The sequence below is a fragment of the Pterocles gutturalis genome, unplaced genomic scaffold (assembly GCF_000699245.1).
Source record: "Pterocles gutturalis isolate BGI_N339 unplaced genomic scaffold, ASM69924v1 scaffold30611, whole genome shotgun sequence".
NCBI classification, from domain to species: Eukaryota; Metazoa; Chordata; class Aves; order Pterocliformes; family Pteroclidae; genus Pterocles; species Pterocles gutturalis.
This window is the reverse complement of record NW_010098787.1, coordinates 1336-15832: the sequence shown is the minus strand read 5'-3', so window position 1 is coordinate 15832 and position 14497 is coordinate 1336. Positions and strand designations below refer to the sequence as shown.

General features: G+C 47.5%; 1 protein-coding gene across 1 annotated transcript; it reads right to left on the bottom strand.

Moving 5' to 3' along the window:
• Positions 1 to 4363: 4363 nt before the first annotated feature.
• LOC104459264 (cryptochrome-1-like) lies at positions 4364 to 13307 on the bottom strand. Its single transcript, XM_010074216.1, has 10 exons — positions 12895 to 13307; positions 11785 to 11901; positions 10004 to 10151; positions 9274 to 9414; positions 8285 to 8455; positions 7981 to 8121; positions 7345 to 7496; positions 6285 to 6382; positions 5663 to 5773; positions 4364 to 4557 (listed from the first exon to the last, which is right to left on the bottom strand). Exons 1-10 carry the CDS (start codon positions 13305 to 13307, stop codon positions 4394 to 4396), a joined length of 1656 nt encoding a protein of 551 aa, XP_010072518.1. The 3' UTR covers positions 4364 to 4393.
• Positions 13308 to 14497: the final 1190 nt, after the last annotated feature.

The following is a 14497-nucleotide window of genomic DNA, read 5'->3' as shown; positions in this document are numbered from 1 at the left end:
ACCTGGTGCACGCTGTGAATTGCACTTGTAGTAAATAAGTTTCTTCCAAAAAGCATCATCCATAGAAGTATGGACAGATTACTCCAAGTTCACAGTTAGCTTCAGGCTTGCTTCAAACATCTCCCTGATGGTTCTTTGCTGCATAGTCCTCAGCCAGCTGGGACTGTTTGCACTTCCTGCTTTGCTGAAGTGAAGATGTTGGAATGCAAATGCTTCAGCACTGAAAACACAAGACTAACAGGGTCAGTTCCAGCAGTACTTCCTCGGCAAGGTTCACTCTAGCAGACCCCATGCCTTGGAGATGACCTTATTGCGGTGAGGCATGGAACTGCCCTCCGCTGTCACTCCTGGCAAAGATCTACCCATCACCATCCAGAGGCAAGTCCTCCAGGATAAAGCTATAGAGTTACTCCTGTTTTCAGGTAGTTATTTCAGTCCTTCAAGCCAACCAATTAAGCTGGTTGACCTGGTGAACACTATTAGCAGTGAAGGTTTCTTCAGCAGCAATGAAGGAAGCTGTCTCATCAACTCTACTGTCATCAAAATGCTACAGCAGCTCTGAAAACCCTGCATCTGGTTGGGAAAGGCCCCCACCCCCCGAAGCAGAAGTCACCACAGATGACCTAATTCGGCCACCTACCCATGGCATGATTCACCACAGCATGACTGTTTCCATCAACTGTGACACCAACCAAAGGAAACGAGATCAGAAAAAACACCTAAAGCCCTAACTCACAACCACCAAAATGTAAACTTAAAAAGATAAGCCTCCTAAAGAAGGAGTAATGAGGAAAAATATCACATAGACATACAGGGAAGTTTTCTGCATGTTGGAGAGGAGGGAGGGAGCCATGGGAGGGGCAGGAGTGGAGGAAAAAAAAAATCAAGCAAGATCAGTCACCATCTCTGTAGTAAGTACTCTTCAGATGAGCCCAATTCAGATATGACCACTGCCAAGCTGGAATGGCCACACCTCACACCAGGCATGCACAGCAAAGACGCCATCGCTCATCTCCATGCTCCAGAACTCAGCGATCTGCATTGGCAGAAAGCCAGGTGCGTTTCGGTGGCTCAAAATCTGACCAATTCCACCTGCAAATCCTGTCGCCTTCAAGGTCAGGTTTCCCACAGCAGAGAACAAGAAGGTGCAGAGACAAATACCCCCTTCAGTAATTCATTTTTACTGAGCAAGTCTTTCTGCCATGAGGACAAAAACTAGACCTTGGTCCTTCTGCTTCACAGGAACTTCTCCACTGCTACTTTGTCAGCCAGAAGCAGCTGTCTCGGGTTCAACTGCCCTTGCCATTTCTTGCTCAAACATTTATCTACCTCAACTCCTTAGCAGGCACAAGCCCAATTCCTTCCAACCAAAGACCAGAACATGCAGCTGCTTTGCAACATAAGGGGTCCCAAAGAGGCCTCAATCCTCCTGACTCCTTTGACGGCTGACCAGGGCCACCTGCATGGTTGAAGGTCTCTCCTCCTAGGGTGGATGCCACTCTGGCTGCATGCACGTTCATGACCACGGAGCATCCAAAGTCATCTTCCGCACCACGATGTTAGAGGTGACACTGGACAGCAAAAGATATTCAACGGCTGCTGATGGGCCTGTCTTCTGCTGTGCTAGTTGGTTCCCAGGACTCACAATGAAGCTCAGGTGACACAAAGTGCTCCAAGGTAGAGATGTTTTAGGTAACCCAAGACCAGCCCATTTAGGGCTTGAAGGCAATGACTATGCCTTAAAAGATGAGGCAAGAACCAGCTCCACATTCACGTGGCCACCTGCACTGGGCTACAACACTGCAGAGATGGATGCCATAAATCCTTTTAAGTGTAGGAAGGAACTCAGTTTTAAAAATGATGGATGCCAGGAGGCTGCAGAACAGCAGTCACCTTCCCCGAAGTAACAAGCAGTGCATTGGCCACCTCCCTCTTGTAAAGAGTTTGTAACTGCCTTTCATTCTGGTCATCCTTGCAAATCATCAGGTTTACTGAAGAGCTAAAATGTCAACTAACATCAGCGGCTCCAGGAGCTGGATGCAGGTGGGATAGTCACTCTGTAGCTCGAATGGAATCCATCATACAGCATTAGTAGAAAGACTTGCTAAAGCCTTGGAATGCAAGCTGTGAACTTTCACCTAGATGCTGATGAACTTATGCTGAATTTTTGCTTAGTTACATGAAGGACAGCCCCAAAATTGGTGTAAACCAGAAAGATAAGGTAGCCACATCCATCAGTAGAAGCCACATCCTTGAGACAAGAAAAGGAACATCCCACTGGAGACAGAGAAAGGATCCAATGAAGAACAAGAAGACCCCAGACCCAAATATCACACATGCTTACATGATCCAAATATTGAACTGAACCATTGTGTGAGGGGAGAGGAACTTAGATCATAAGGGTGTAATTGCCCAGAGATTTTTTTGCTCAGGGTCGCTCTGCAGAGGCACCCAGCTTGAGCTGTTCTTCATCGCTGTACCACTCAATAAATCCATCTGACATACGTTGTGTCAGAGACTCTGCTTTGGGAAACCCAGGGTCGAGCCTGAAGGAAGAGCAAGTGCCCGAGAGCGTGTGGGGGTACTTGAGAGGAGCACCCGTCAGCTCACTGGAGTCATCCGCAGCAAAGGGACTCCAATCCAAGCAGTTAAAAGTCTTGAGTGGTGTATGTGCAATTCCTCGAATGGTGCGCAGATGCTCAGGCAGCTTCTTGGATCAGTCCGACAGTCCTTGCAGAGTTTGTATTTACTGTAGAAACAGAAGGTGGTGCCATCCTGCTGCTGGCGTGCACTTCTCTGTCCTGCAGGTCACCAGCAGCATTGGAAGATGCTGCCAGGAGCAGATTTTGGCCTCCTCCTGGTGAACATGGGTCGCCTGCTGCTTCTGCACTAGGTCCACAGATGCTTTCAAGGTGAAGGACTTTGGGCATGCCAGATTGCTGCTGGAGTTCTCTTGCAGCCAGGTTTCCAAAGCAGACAGATGGATGCCAACTGTAATAACAGATTGCTCTAGAGACCTTACATTTTTATATCAGAAATAATTATTTCTTTTAAAACCAAAAATAGTACCTACAGTGATTAAAAACCCACTCCACCACCCCCACCCAAACCCCAACCATACCACAGATAATTGACTAATACAGACTTGTGAAATGTCACGAGACATTTCAATGGAAGTGTAAATTTTTACATGTGGTACATGACAGAAACATCATCTACCCTCCACTTCTAGAGGAATTAGCCAAGAAGAGGAGTTCTGGTGAAGAAAGTTGTACACCTTCCCTAATTCAGTGACACATTTTGCAATATTACCTTTGAAATGCACTAAAAGTCCCATTTAATTCATAAGAACTTGCCTGGGGTAGAGTTAATTTTCTTCACAGTAGCTGTTTTGGGGCTGTTTTGGATTTGTGATGAAAACAGTGTTGATAACACAGATGTTTTCGTTGCTGCTGAGCAGTGCTTACACAGCATCAAGGCTTTTTCTGCTCCGAAAAAAGCGAGCAGGCTGGGGGTGCACAAGAAGGTGGGAGGGGACACAGCCGGGACAGCTGACCCCAGCTGCCCAAAGGAATATTCCACACAATACAGTGTCATGCTCAGTGTATAAAGCTGGGTGAAGAAGGAAGGGAAGGATGTTCAGAGTGACAGCATTTGCCTTCCCAAGTAACTGCTACAGGTGGTGGAGTCCTGCTGTCCTGGAGATGGCTGAACACCTGCCTGCAATGGGAAGGAGTGAATTAATTCCTTATTTGCTTTGCTTGTATGCACGGCTTTTGCTTTACCGATTGAAGTGTCTTTATCTCAACCCACGAGTTTTCTCACTGTTACTTTTCCAATTCTCTCCCCCATTCCACTGGGGAGGAGTGAGCAAGCAGCTGTCTGGGGCTTATTTCCAGCTGGGGTTAAACCACAACAGAACTACACATCACCTTACAATGGGCTGCGTTCTGCTGTATCACCCTAAACTGGGGATGCAAGCACAAACTGTAAACTTAAAAACCCTATCTGAAAATCCCTAAACCTCTGTCTCTACAAGACAGGCGAATCAAACTTCTAACACTAACGTGTGATTGCATTAATTTGCATATATTCTTCGACTGCCATTTATCTAGCATGTTGGAAAGATTTGTATTTATCACTAAAACTATTTATGCAGATACATGAACATCAAGTGGATTTGAACAATACTGTAGCATCATGTCCTGTCAAAACCAGACACCTCTTGCACTTACCTAACAGCTGCAACAAACGGCTTGTAAGCCATTCACTGACAGATAATTTTGTTCAAAATAACTGCACTAACAAACACATTCAAGATACAGCTCTTTTCTTGGAGGTAAGTTCACAAGCACCATTTGCAGGGCAAAGTGCTGAGTACAGTTTGTCCAGCTCAGCTGGCCTCTGGCTCTCCCCTTTTGCCATTTTTTGGTTCCCAACAGGTAATCCCTGACGGGATCTCGGTTTGTTCTGTCATCCTGGCCACTTTTCCTTTTGATACGTTTTCTTCAGAGTGGTCACGTTTTACCTTCAGTTCCATTGGGTCATCTGCATCATCTACGGCACAAAAGAAAGAAGAATTCAAGTTTGCAACTCCTTCTCTGACCTCAGTGCGACGGCCCGCAACAACAGGAGCAGGTGAAGTTACAAAGCATGCCAGAAAACCCTTCTATTTACAGGCAACAAGAACAATGCTGGGAGTAGGGGACTCTGGTTCTCAGACTCTGGCTTTCCGTAGCTCCAGCAGCAATCACAGCGTTTATTCCTCTATACCACAGGATTTGTGGGAGAACTGTCAGCATACATTGGTTATATCTGGAAGGGACCAATGTGCAACCTCCTGGATACATCGATACGCACAGGATTGGGAACATTTAATTCCATCTGACCACAGCAATTGGGGCAGGAATACTTAAGAATCCCCTCAGCTTCTGCATGTTGGATTTCTGTAATATCTACAGAGGCTGCTACAGCACACTGTTAAATACAAAAGTGTTGCTCCACTTTCCTTCCTGCAGAGGATTCCTCTGAGACTACGAGCTCATCACATGCCCTAGGATTTCAATTTTAAAAGCACAGATGCCATACAAGTGAAACATCTGTGTGACTGGAAATACCTAATTAATTCAGACTCCTGCAAAGCGAATGTTCCAGCCTTACCTGATAACTGCCCTTTTGTTACGCATCTGCTTAACCTATTTAGAAAACAAGGTCCAAAGGTAAACTTCTTACAGCAACTGAGCCCTCAAGGGCTCTTCACTCAATAGTGGTCAGAGCAGGGGGCAGATCACGGCAAAAAGGAGAAACAACAACACTCTGGCTCACAGGAGGCATGGGCTGGGCTGCAGAGATTTCTGAACTCAATACACCTGGGGGCTGGGTCTGTCTATGCAAGGGAGAGAGGTTCTGCTTTTGGGAAGGTGTTCCTCCAGCAGGCATGAGCAAGCTCCCATCCTGCAAAGGCTGCCAGATGGGAAGGGACACTCCTCAACCTCTGGTTTTCCCTCTTGGGACACTATTTTATCACTAACTAGAAGAGCAGCACACAGTGCTGGTATCTAAGAGGAAGGGTGTCCTGGAAATCAACACAAACCAAGCCCAAAGCTGGTGACAGCCTCTGTGTCACAGCACACCGAGCATCCGGCACTGCAGCACCTCTTACCTCTCGTGAGCTGGGCTGTTCTGTTCTGTTCCTCCCTGACCTGCTTCATCAGCTGCAGGTTGTGATCACTGGCTTCCTTGTGGTTCACCATTGGGAAGGGGTAATCTTGACCTGGTGCAACACGGAGACAGCGACCTTACAGACCTCATCCAGGATGTTTCACTGGACTTGCACCAGGGCAAATGCTTGCAGCTTCTCCTAAAATGAGTGGCATCTAAGATGCATGATGTGACCCATTCTTCAGAAGTGCCTGTTTCTCTCCATCAAAGAGCAAGAGCTCCCATAGACTTATAAAAGACATCAAAAAGCATTAAGGCACAAGATGTCCAGATACTATTTAAAGATAGCCAAGCATCGAGACAGATAAATGCAAAGGCAACAACCGAGAGTGGTCCAATAGTTTTAGGACATGAAGGTGAGGCAAAAATATGTACTCGGAGATTAGACTTCAACAAAAAAAATTTAAAGGAAGATTGACGGAAGGTAGACTGCTGGATTAATCCATTTTCAAAAGATAAAAGCATGACTTAGGTTGGAACTGTGATCCTTCTAGCTCACACATGTCATTATTTTGGATAGTTAGCAGCAGCAAAATCCTTAGCTAGCTATCTGAATGAATTACCTATGATACACCCTGCTTGCTTCTGCTCCTCTTCAGAGGCTGTCCAGGGCTCGTAGATGTACTTGGAGGAAAAGTTCTTTAGTACAGGCAAGTATTTCCTACAAAACAAGAATAATATGGGGTTTTATAACCCTGCAGATAAATACTCATTCATTTAAGGGAGATGTAAACCAGCCTATGCCACATCAGTTCTTGGTGATTGCATTGATACTACAATCCATGGGAAAGTTCTGATTCATTTTGCACAAAAAAAACCCTGGGTTTATGTTCTGTGTCGTGGGTCGTATCTTCCAAAAGTTAACTTTACAGCATAGGATAAATGGGTTGATTTAAACACTACTTCAGTTTTGACTTCATCCCAAATATTTTTAACATTTTCATTGACATTTCATCCTAAATTTTAATAAATTTCAAAACCAAACAGATTTTTTTAAATCTAAAAAATTCTTACAGAACAGAAAAGTAATTTTCTGCCCCACTCTGTCAGGTATGTCAGCATGGGCTTCCCTGGACAAAACCCAAAGGTAGATCGGATACGAGGAAGAAGAGAGGTGGGGACATGAAATTGTTTGCTCAGACATCACCACAGCCTGCTCCTCTTGCAGCCAGCTGCAAAATCACCCCCTACTTACGAGAAAGTCCTTATCAAGAACTAAGGAAACTGAGACTCAAGCAAAGAGGACTCACTCAGAGTGAGAAATAAAACTTAAATGTCTGAAATGAATCAGACCACCTACAAAACCGAGAAATACAGCACAGACTGGAGCAGGGGGAGCTGGGGGAAGTTTTACTCAAGTCTTTTAGAAAGAGGAGTCAGCCTGGTGATCAAACGTGGGGATAGAGCCAACAAGTGCTCACAAATCAGTCCAGTCCCCTCTCAGACATCCCTGTGCAACCATGGGTACATCTCTCTGCTTCTGTGCCTCAGTTTCCTTATGTGTTCAATACAATCATTGCTATGACCCATTTCACAGGGATTTGTGTTTCAAACAGACTGAGTTCATCAGCTCCGGCTGTAAAAGGAGCCAGGGAAGCACTGATGTGCTGTTCATGGCCATACCGAATGTACTGCCCCTCCGGGTCCGTGCGCTTCCCAAAGCGGACGGGGCAGAAGATCCGCGTGTACTGGTGGAAGAACGCGCTGGCCGACAGCCACATCCAGTTCCCCGCGTTGATGCTGTAGTCAGCGTCTAAAAGCAGCTCTTCAAACACCTGCGCTTCAGGGATGGGAAAAGAAAGAGAAACGCCCCTGAAATAGCTGCTTTTGTGGCAAAAAAAACCCAAACAGGGCTGGGAGATGAAGGGTGAAGCCTAGCACTGTGCTGGTCTGGGCTACACATCTCCCAGGGCACACTAGAAGCCTCTCCAGCACAGCAGTGTGCCAGAGGAGGATGCGGTGACAGAGCCAAGCGAAGCCCAAAGGTCTGGTTTTGTGGCCTGCTGCAGAATGAGGTCGTCTCCAAAATCCTCACCATCCAAAAATCATCAGGCCCTGGGGATGGGAAGGACCTCTCACCACTGCACCAAGCGCAGCAGGGTTCAGACTCAAGCGAGAGACCGTGAGATTTCACAAACCAAGAGAGTTCTAGCGAGGCTCGGTAACAAAGCCCTGCTCTCCAGGACCCCCCTCCCACGTTTTGCAGGGGTTTCTCAAGGTCAGCCAGAACAGAAAAAACAAAAAAACTCAGAAGGGAACCTTCATGCCTTCTTCCCAGCTGATCCAAAGGTCCCCCCGTGTCAGGAAGCAGGCAACAGCGTGCCGGGCGAGGTGATGGATCCAACCTTCCTGGTGCAGCTGGGTCATAATCGCGTCAATCCACGGGAACCCCGTCTGTGCCTGCGGTGGAAAAGAAACATCAGCCATCCCACACAAAGCTTCATTACCCTTCTTTGCACACTGCTGTAAGCCCCACCTCAAACAGCCAGCAGGGACCAGTCCCAGGGCAACAGAAAAAACTCTAAACTGAAACGTAGCCCTTGTGGGAACACATCCTCGTTACCGTTTTCCATTTGTGGAGTCGCTCCGCATCCTCGTACCAACTGATCTGAAGGCAGATGGGGTTTCCAGCCATTTGGGTGAAGTTTGGTGTTGCTGATGCCACCGTATAGAAGAATTCCCTCCATAGAAGCTGCCCTTGGAGTGACACCGGGGGCAGAGAATGATGCTTGGCCTGCAAATATACGTGAGATCAAAGCCTCAGCTCCTATCTACCATCGCAGATTCACTGATGTTGTGACTGTCAGGTCCATAAAATAAAGATTAACCTAACTACCCTGCTGGCTTCCTGGCCCTTTACCATGAAAGCCAAAGAAATCAAAGATCTGAAGCAATGTTCTATGCCCAAAAGCAAAGCTCAACTCCGTTAGATCTCAATGTTACCGCAAACATTCTCCATATCTACCTTCCAAAATGGTGTCGCACTGGGATTTCTTAAACCAAATGCGAGTTTATTAACGTATTAACTGCTCAGCTAGCTGAATTCACTCTTAAGAAGGAGGTTCAGGGAGAACTTGGTTTCCTTGGGTTGGTTTCAACCATGCTTTTTCTTAAGTATCAAACAAGCTTTCAAAAGCTGGTTTTGGCTTATGCTGTAGTTAGAACTTGTCCAAGATGAAAACAGATTTTTTTTTTCCAATAACAAAACTGCTTGAACAGGGTAAACTGATCAAAAACTTCACTTAAACACCAGGCGAGAACTCCTGGAATTTCAGGAGGGTGTTCCTGGGCTTCCCTGCTGCTTCCAGGTCTCATTGCTCCCTACTTAACAGATTTCAAAAACTTAATTGGGAAAAGCTGAATACATTTACAGGTGTTTCACACAACACATAAAGCCACTTCACCAACTTCACTGTGAGAAGACATTAGCAAAGTAGCATTTTTTGATGCACCAGGTCTCTATCAGGATGATCCGAGTGTTAAATCCTAGCCTCACATGGCAGACACGCGAGAGCGCTGGATTTTCTTGACGATGACCAAGTATTTTCTTACCTGAGCGTAGATGTTTGACAATCTATAAAAAAAGGTGCGAACTGACAGACAGCCCACACTGAAATACGGGCTCAGGCCTGTGGTGCTTGGAAGCAGCGAATTTGGGATTGTTCTTGGCTTAGTAAAGCTTGCCACCCAGCCCTAAAAGGAAAACAGAAATCCAGGTTCAGGCAGTACAAGGTGACACAAGTCCAGCTAACAAAACAGGGAAAAAAAACCTCTTGCAATTGGCTTCTGGATCACAGAGGTCTGTTCAATGCCATGCATGGAAAATACTCCCACTGCCCATCCTCCCAAAAACACCGCCATCAAGGACAACATCGAGACCAGGCTGCTACCCTCCCCCAAAATCTCCAAACACACAGATGTCCTCCAAGGCCAAGGTCAAGGCCATGTCCCACCCATAGGTGCTGTGCAGTTCTGCTCTCCCCAGAGAGTGGTTCTGAACACAGGGAATGGCTCTCTCCATCCAACAGCACCGCACTGAAGATCTTTTCCACTTTATGAAACCGGAAGCAGATAAAGTGTCTGCTCAAAAGCAGCCAGCACCAAGACAGGCTTGGCTGCCAAGAGCTGAGCCCCGGCGAGGAAAAACTCAGAGCTGGAGCAGGACTCCATGGCTGAGCAGCTTCTCAAGGTCCAGACATAACCCCACGGAAAAGGAGCGAGGTGGACACCAACTCACCCCACCCAGAGCCACCAACATCACCCCTGTCACACCAAGGCTGACCTGGTCAGTCAAGTGTTGCTCCAGCCGCTGCAGCCCTTCGGTCTCCCCTCCTCTCCAGGGAGAGAGGCTCTCCAGGGGGATCTTCAAATCCTCAGGGAGAGGCACCCTGTAGCACTCATATAGGGCCGGGTCAGGGGGCCGGCATCTCCTAATGTGAGAGAGAGGCTTCTTTCAGACACAGAACCGGAGCCAGAGGAGGGAGGAAGACCCCGGCACATCGCACATGCCAAGATCTGCTCTGTTCCAGCACAGCCAGAAACCCCAGGCTGCACTCTCCTTGGGGAAGACAGAGCTCCTCCTGCAATCACTCCTGGTAATTCTGCCCTGAACTGGGCAAAGAGGAATGGACCCACCAAATTACAACGCTCAGAGCAGTGGGCTGCAGCCCTCCCAGCTCAGACATCCCTCTCGGTTCCCATCATAAGGCTCGGAGGCACCTCCCCTCCTCTCCAGCTTCCCCCAGCTGCCTCAGCCATCCCTTGGAGGGAGCAAAGAGCCTCCTCAGACTCTAAACATAATTACGGGGCACTGGTGCTGCCTCCAAAGGCTGCTCCAGCCCCCGTGCCTCTGGGGAGAGGTTGCTTTGGGAGAGGTTTCATGGGGAAGGAGGCAGAGCAGCTCCCTGGGCTGCGTCCCCAGCTGCTCCCTCCTAACCAAGGTGGGGGGGTCCCCAGACCCACAGCCCACCCACGTCTCTTCTGCAGCCTCAGCTGCTGAGGCTTCCCCGCAGCCTCTGCCCTCTGGGAGGCTGGAAGAGCTCTAGGGAATGGCTTTTCCCCCTGTAAAACACAGAAGAGGAGATTGAGGGAAGCATCAGTGGTATGCAGACTTCTCAAAAACCAGGAATGAATTCAGAGATCAAGAGAGACCTTTCTACTTACCTGGAAAACCCTGAGCTCGGCTCTGTCAGACACCTACAAAAGGGGCCAGAGCAGCTCTCAGAGCAGTGACAGAACACAGGTCTGCTGGGAAGCACATGAACCACTTATCTCTCATCACCATTCATTTTAAAAGTGCAAATCAACAAATTAGGGGAAAAAAGGGAAAAAAAATGTGCAAGAAAAAAATATAGGAATTGATTTATCCTAATACTTACATGGGTCTTATCAAGGGACTATCTGACGATAACATCCAGGAATTAACAGAATTCTCCCCAGATGGGAAGACATAAGCCTGGGTTACCGACACAGAGCTAAGATCATGCAGGACGCGTCTGACACTGAAGTCCCAAGTGTCTGCAGTCCCATCCCCAGTGGCCAGCTCTCTCCTGCCCCAGTGTCACCTCCCTTTGGACCGCTGCCCTCTCCTCATGCAGAGCTAAACATAAGGCATCCGTGACTCTGAGCTTCTCCTCGAGTCCTGGGAGACATGAGCTCAGTCCCTCCTTCCCACGCAGCAGAGGGGAAGAGAGACAAGATTTAAAGCCAGAAGGGAACAGTATGATTATTCCAAACTTCCTGCATAAAACAAACTACAGTGGCTCATCCAGTTCCTGCCTTGAATCTTGATTTGTGAGGAAGCTGGAGCACGTCTTGGAGAAAGCGGACGGCATGCCTCTGTTAAACCTTTACAAACCTGTCTCAATGAGCCTTGCAAAAGCTGAAGTCTTCGGACTGTGCCCCTTCACATCTCACATCCCTTCTCTACATACAATCGAGAACCCTCCGTGCATAGAAGCAACGCAACATAACATCTCGAACACCTCGTTACCATCTGGCCCTGGGTCTCCTTTTGGGCAGACAAAAGGCTCTGCAATTTCCTGCTGTCTCGGGGTTACTCACTGGAAGTCTTCAGCTGTTGGGGTTCGGACAGGCACCTCGGGGTCACCCAGCAGAGAGAGAATGTGAAGGAACCTCTTGTATGTTAATGGGGGAGCCCCACCGTTCAGGTCCAAAATCCTAAAGGAAAGAAAATCACTTTTCACCATGACATACACCAAGAAGGAAGCCAGAGCTGCCCGTGGACAGGAAGGTGACAGCACAGGCTGGAACAGCCCCAGTTCATCCAACCAAAAGTGGAAATTCCAGATTTTACAATTGAAACTTCCCTGGGTGAACATCCATCCATCCTGAGAGCAGTTTCTCAGGCCTTGGGACAACAAAATTGGGACTGGGGCGCCAGCCATGGCTTCAGCTGGGCAGCTGTGTACAGCCAGTCACGGCCAGGATGGCAGAGGGCAAGGTGCAGGACACCTCTGGGGCTGCCAGAGGCAACATATCAAAAAAAACCCCAAAAAAACAAAAAACAGTTCAGGGCAGTAAATAACGCTTCTGTGTGAGCACCCACCTGTGCAGACAGACAGCTTGAATTCAAGGTGGCAGGTCAGACACATCCCTTCATTTACACAAATTAGGGGCTTTCCAGAACTGGAGTGTTAAGACTATTTTAGCTATAACCTCCCTATTATTAATTTCAATATCTTCAGTCATTCAGCTCTGTGTAATAGCTTGGACCCAAGTGTATCCAGGCACCAGTGAAAGATTAGAAAGATTTTTTTAAATCTGACACAAAAAAATATACAAAAATCCTATCAAATGTGTTAAAGAATTTATTTTACTGTTTAAAGAAGTAGCTAGTGTAAGTTTTGAAGCAAATTAAACCACCCAAAAAGAAAAAATTAACAAACTCTTTAGCTCAAATCACAGTCCAACATCCTAACACCTGTGCAACGCACCAAAATCTCTTCTCTTACTTCCAGCAGCCCAAAAAAGAAAATCTCCACGAAACGGTACTATGCTCATCTCAAATAGTCTGATTTATAAAAAAAAAAAAACAACAAAAAAAACCAACACATTAGGTTCCAGAAGGACCAAGATACTTCGCCTGTTCTCCCTGATGCTTGCTAAATCTGAAATAAACCTTCCTGGAGCCACCTCAGGGCGATCACGTACCGTTTGGTGTCGTACAGAGTGTGGCCCACCAGGGAAAGCACCCCAAAGCCCAGCTCTTCTCCCAACCGCCGCACCCTGGCCTCCATTTCCTTGTAAAACGGTTCCATCTCCGCATCCAGCGTCACTTGTGTGATATTCCACTTCGGGACGTGATCTCTCAGAACAGCCTCGTGCTCTCCCTGAATTACCAGCAAGCAGGAGCCCAGCTGAAACAAGTTCTTCTGGAGATCCTCCAGGGACTGCAGCAGAAAATGCCACCGCAGGGTCCCCATGTGCATCACGGACGTCTGGAACGTTCTGTCCAGGATGTAGACGGGGTAGACGACCTCCGAGGACTCCAGTGCGGCCAGCAGCGTTGGGTTGTCATGAATCCGAAGTCCCTTCCGGAAAAGATGAATGGTGCGATGCGGCATCCTTCCTCAGATCTGCGGAAAGAGGACGGGAAGAGTTGGCTTTGGGGATACACAATCCCTAGTAGGGAACAAAGTCAATTAACAATTAGAAACGGAGCTCGGAACAGCCCTCAGCTCTTTTTACTGCAAATCTGCTAAGTTTTTCTGAGAGAGAAAAAGCAGAAACAGGTCGCTCTTCTCAGTCACACGTACCTGCCAGGTCCCACCGTTGAGCAGCTCTATCACCACCTCGCTCCAGAGAATGGTTTCTTCCCCAATTAAATCCCTTCAATTAAATCCATAAACCAAATTACTTCCCCATAGCACCCACCAGAAGTTAGGAATCAAAACAGACAGAGCTGCCAGAGCCCCATCTCCTGCAAAACCATTTTATAGACCCCCGTTGTGGCCGTCAGCAAACCCTCTGTATGGCAACAGGGAGAAGATTTTGAGGAGCTCTGCCTCCATTTGTACCCGATGAGCCGGGGGGAGAACAGCTCCGCGGGAGCCTCCATCTCAAAAGGGAAAGCAAAGCACGGCCCAACCAGCACCGATACAAGAGCGTAATATCTCAATTCCTCGGTTTGCCGGAGTTTTTATCCATCTTTCCCGGCGCTGCCGTTGTCTCACAAGCAGAATTTGTGCGATAAGCCCATAAATACCCAGAGCCCAGATATCATTTATCGTGTGTCTGTGCAGAGATGGGCACGGGGGGTCACTCCACAAAGCTGCGCACCTGGTTTCAGTCGCATTGTGTATTTATACGGTTCAAAACGTTCGTTCTGTCTGCTTTGCCACATCCTTCTAACTCGAACAGGTTAGTTTTTATCTCTTCTTAACTGCAGCTGGTCAGTTCTTTTCTCACTTCAATTTAAAAACACAGTGCTCCTTAAATTTACCCCGCATGCTCGGTGAGTGGGGGTCTGAATTCAGGAGGGTTGTCCCGACAGTTGGAGGTGTAATTTTTAATATTGTAATTATATTAAAATGAGGACAGATCACTTTCGGACGGTGCTAATCTTAAGTTGGCTGACTACCCCAAAGATACTGATTATTTTCTAGGATGTTCCTGTCTTCAAGGATAAATCTAACAAACCTTAGGTGATTAAAAAGTTTTTCTCGAAAGTCCCAAGGACAGTCTTCCTAATAGTTATGTTAGCTTCTGACTTAATTTGCAGCGCTGGGAGACCTCATGGTGCCAGGAGAAAAGC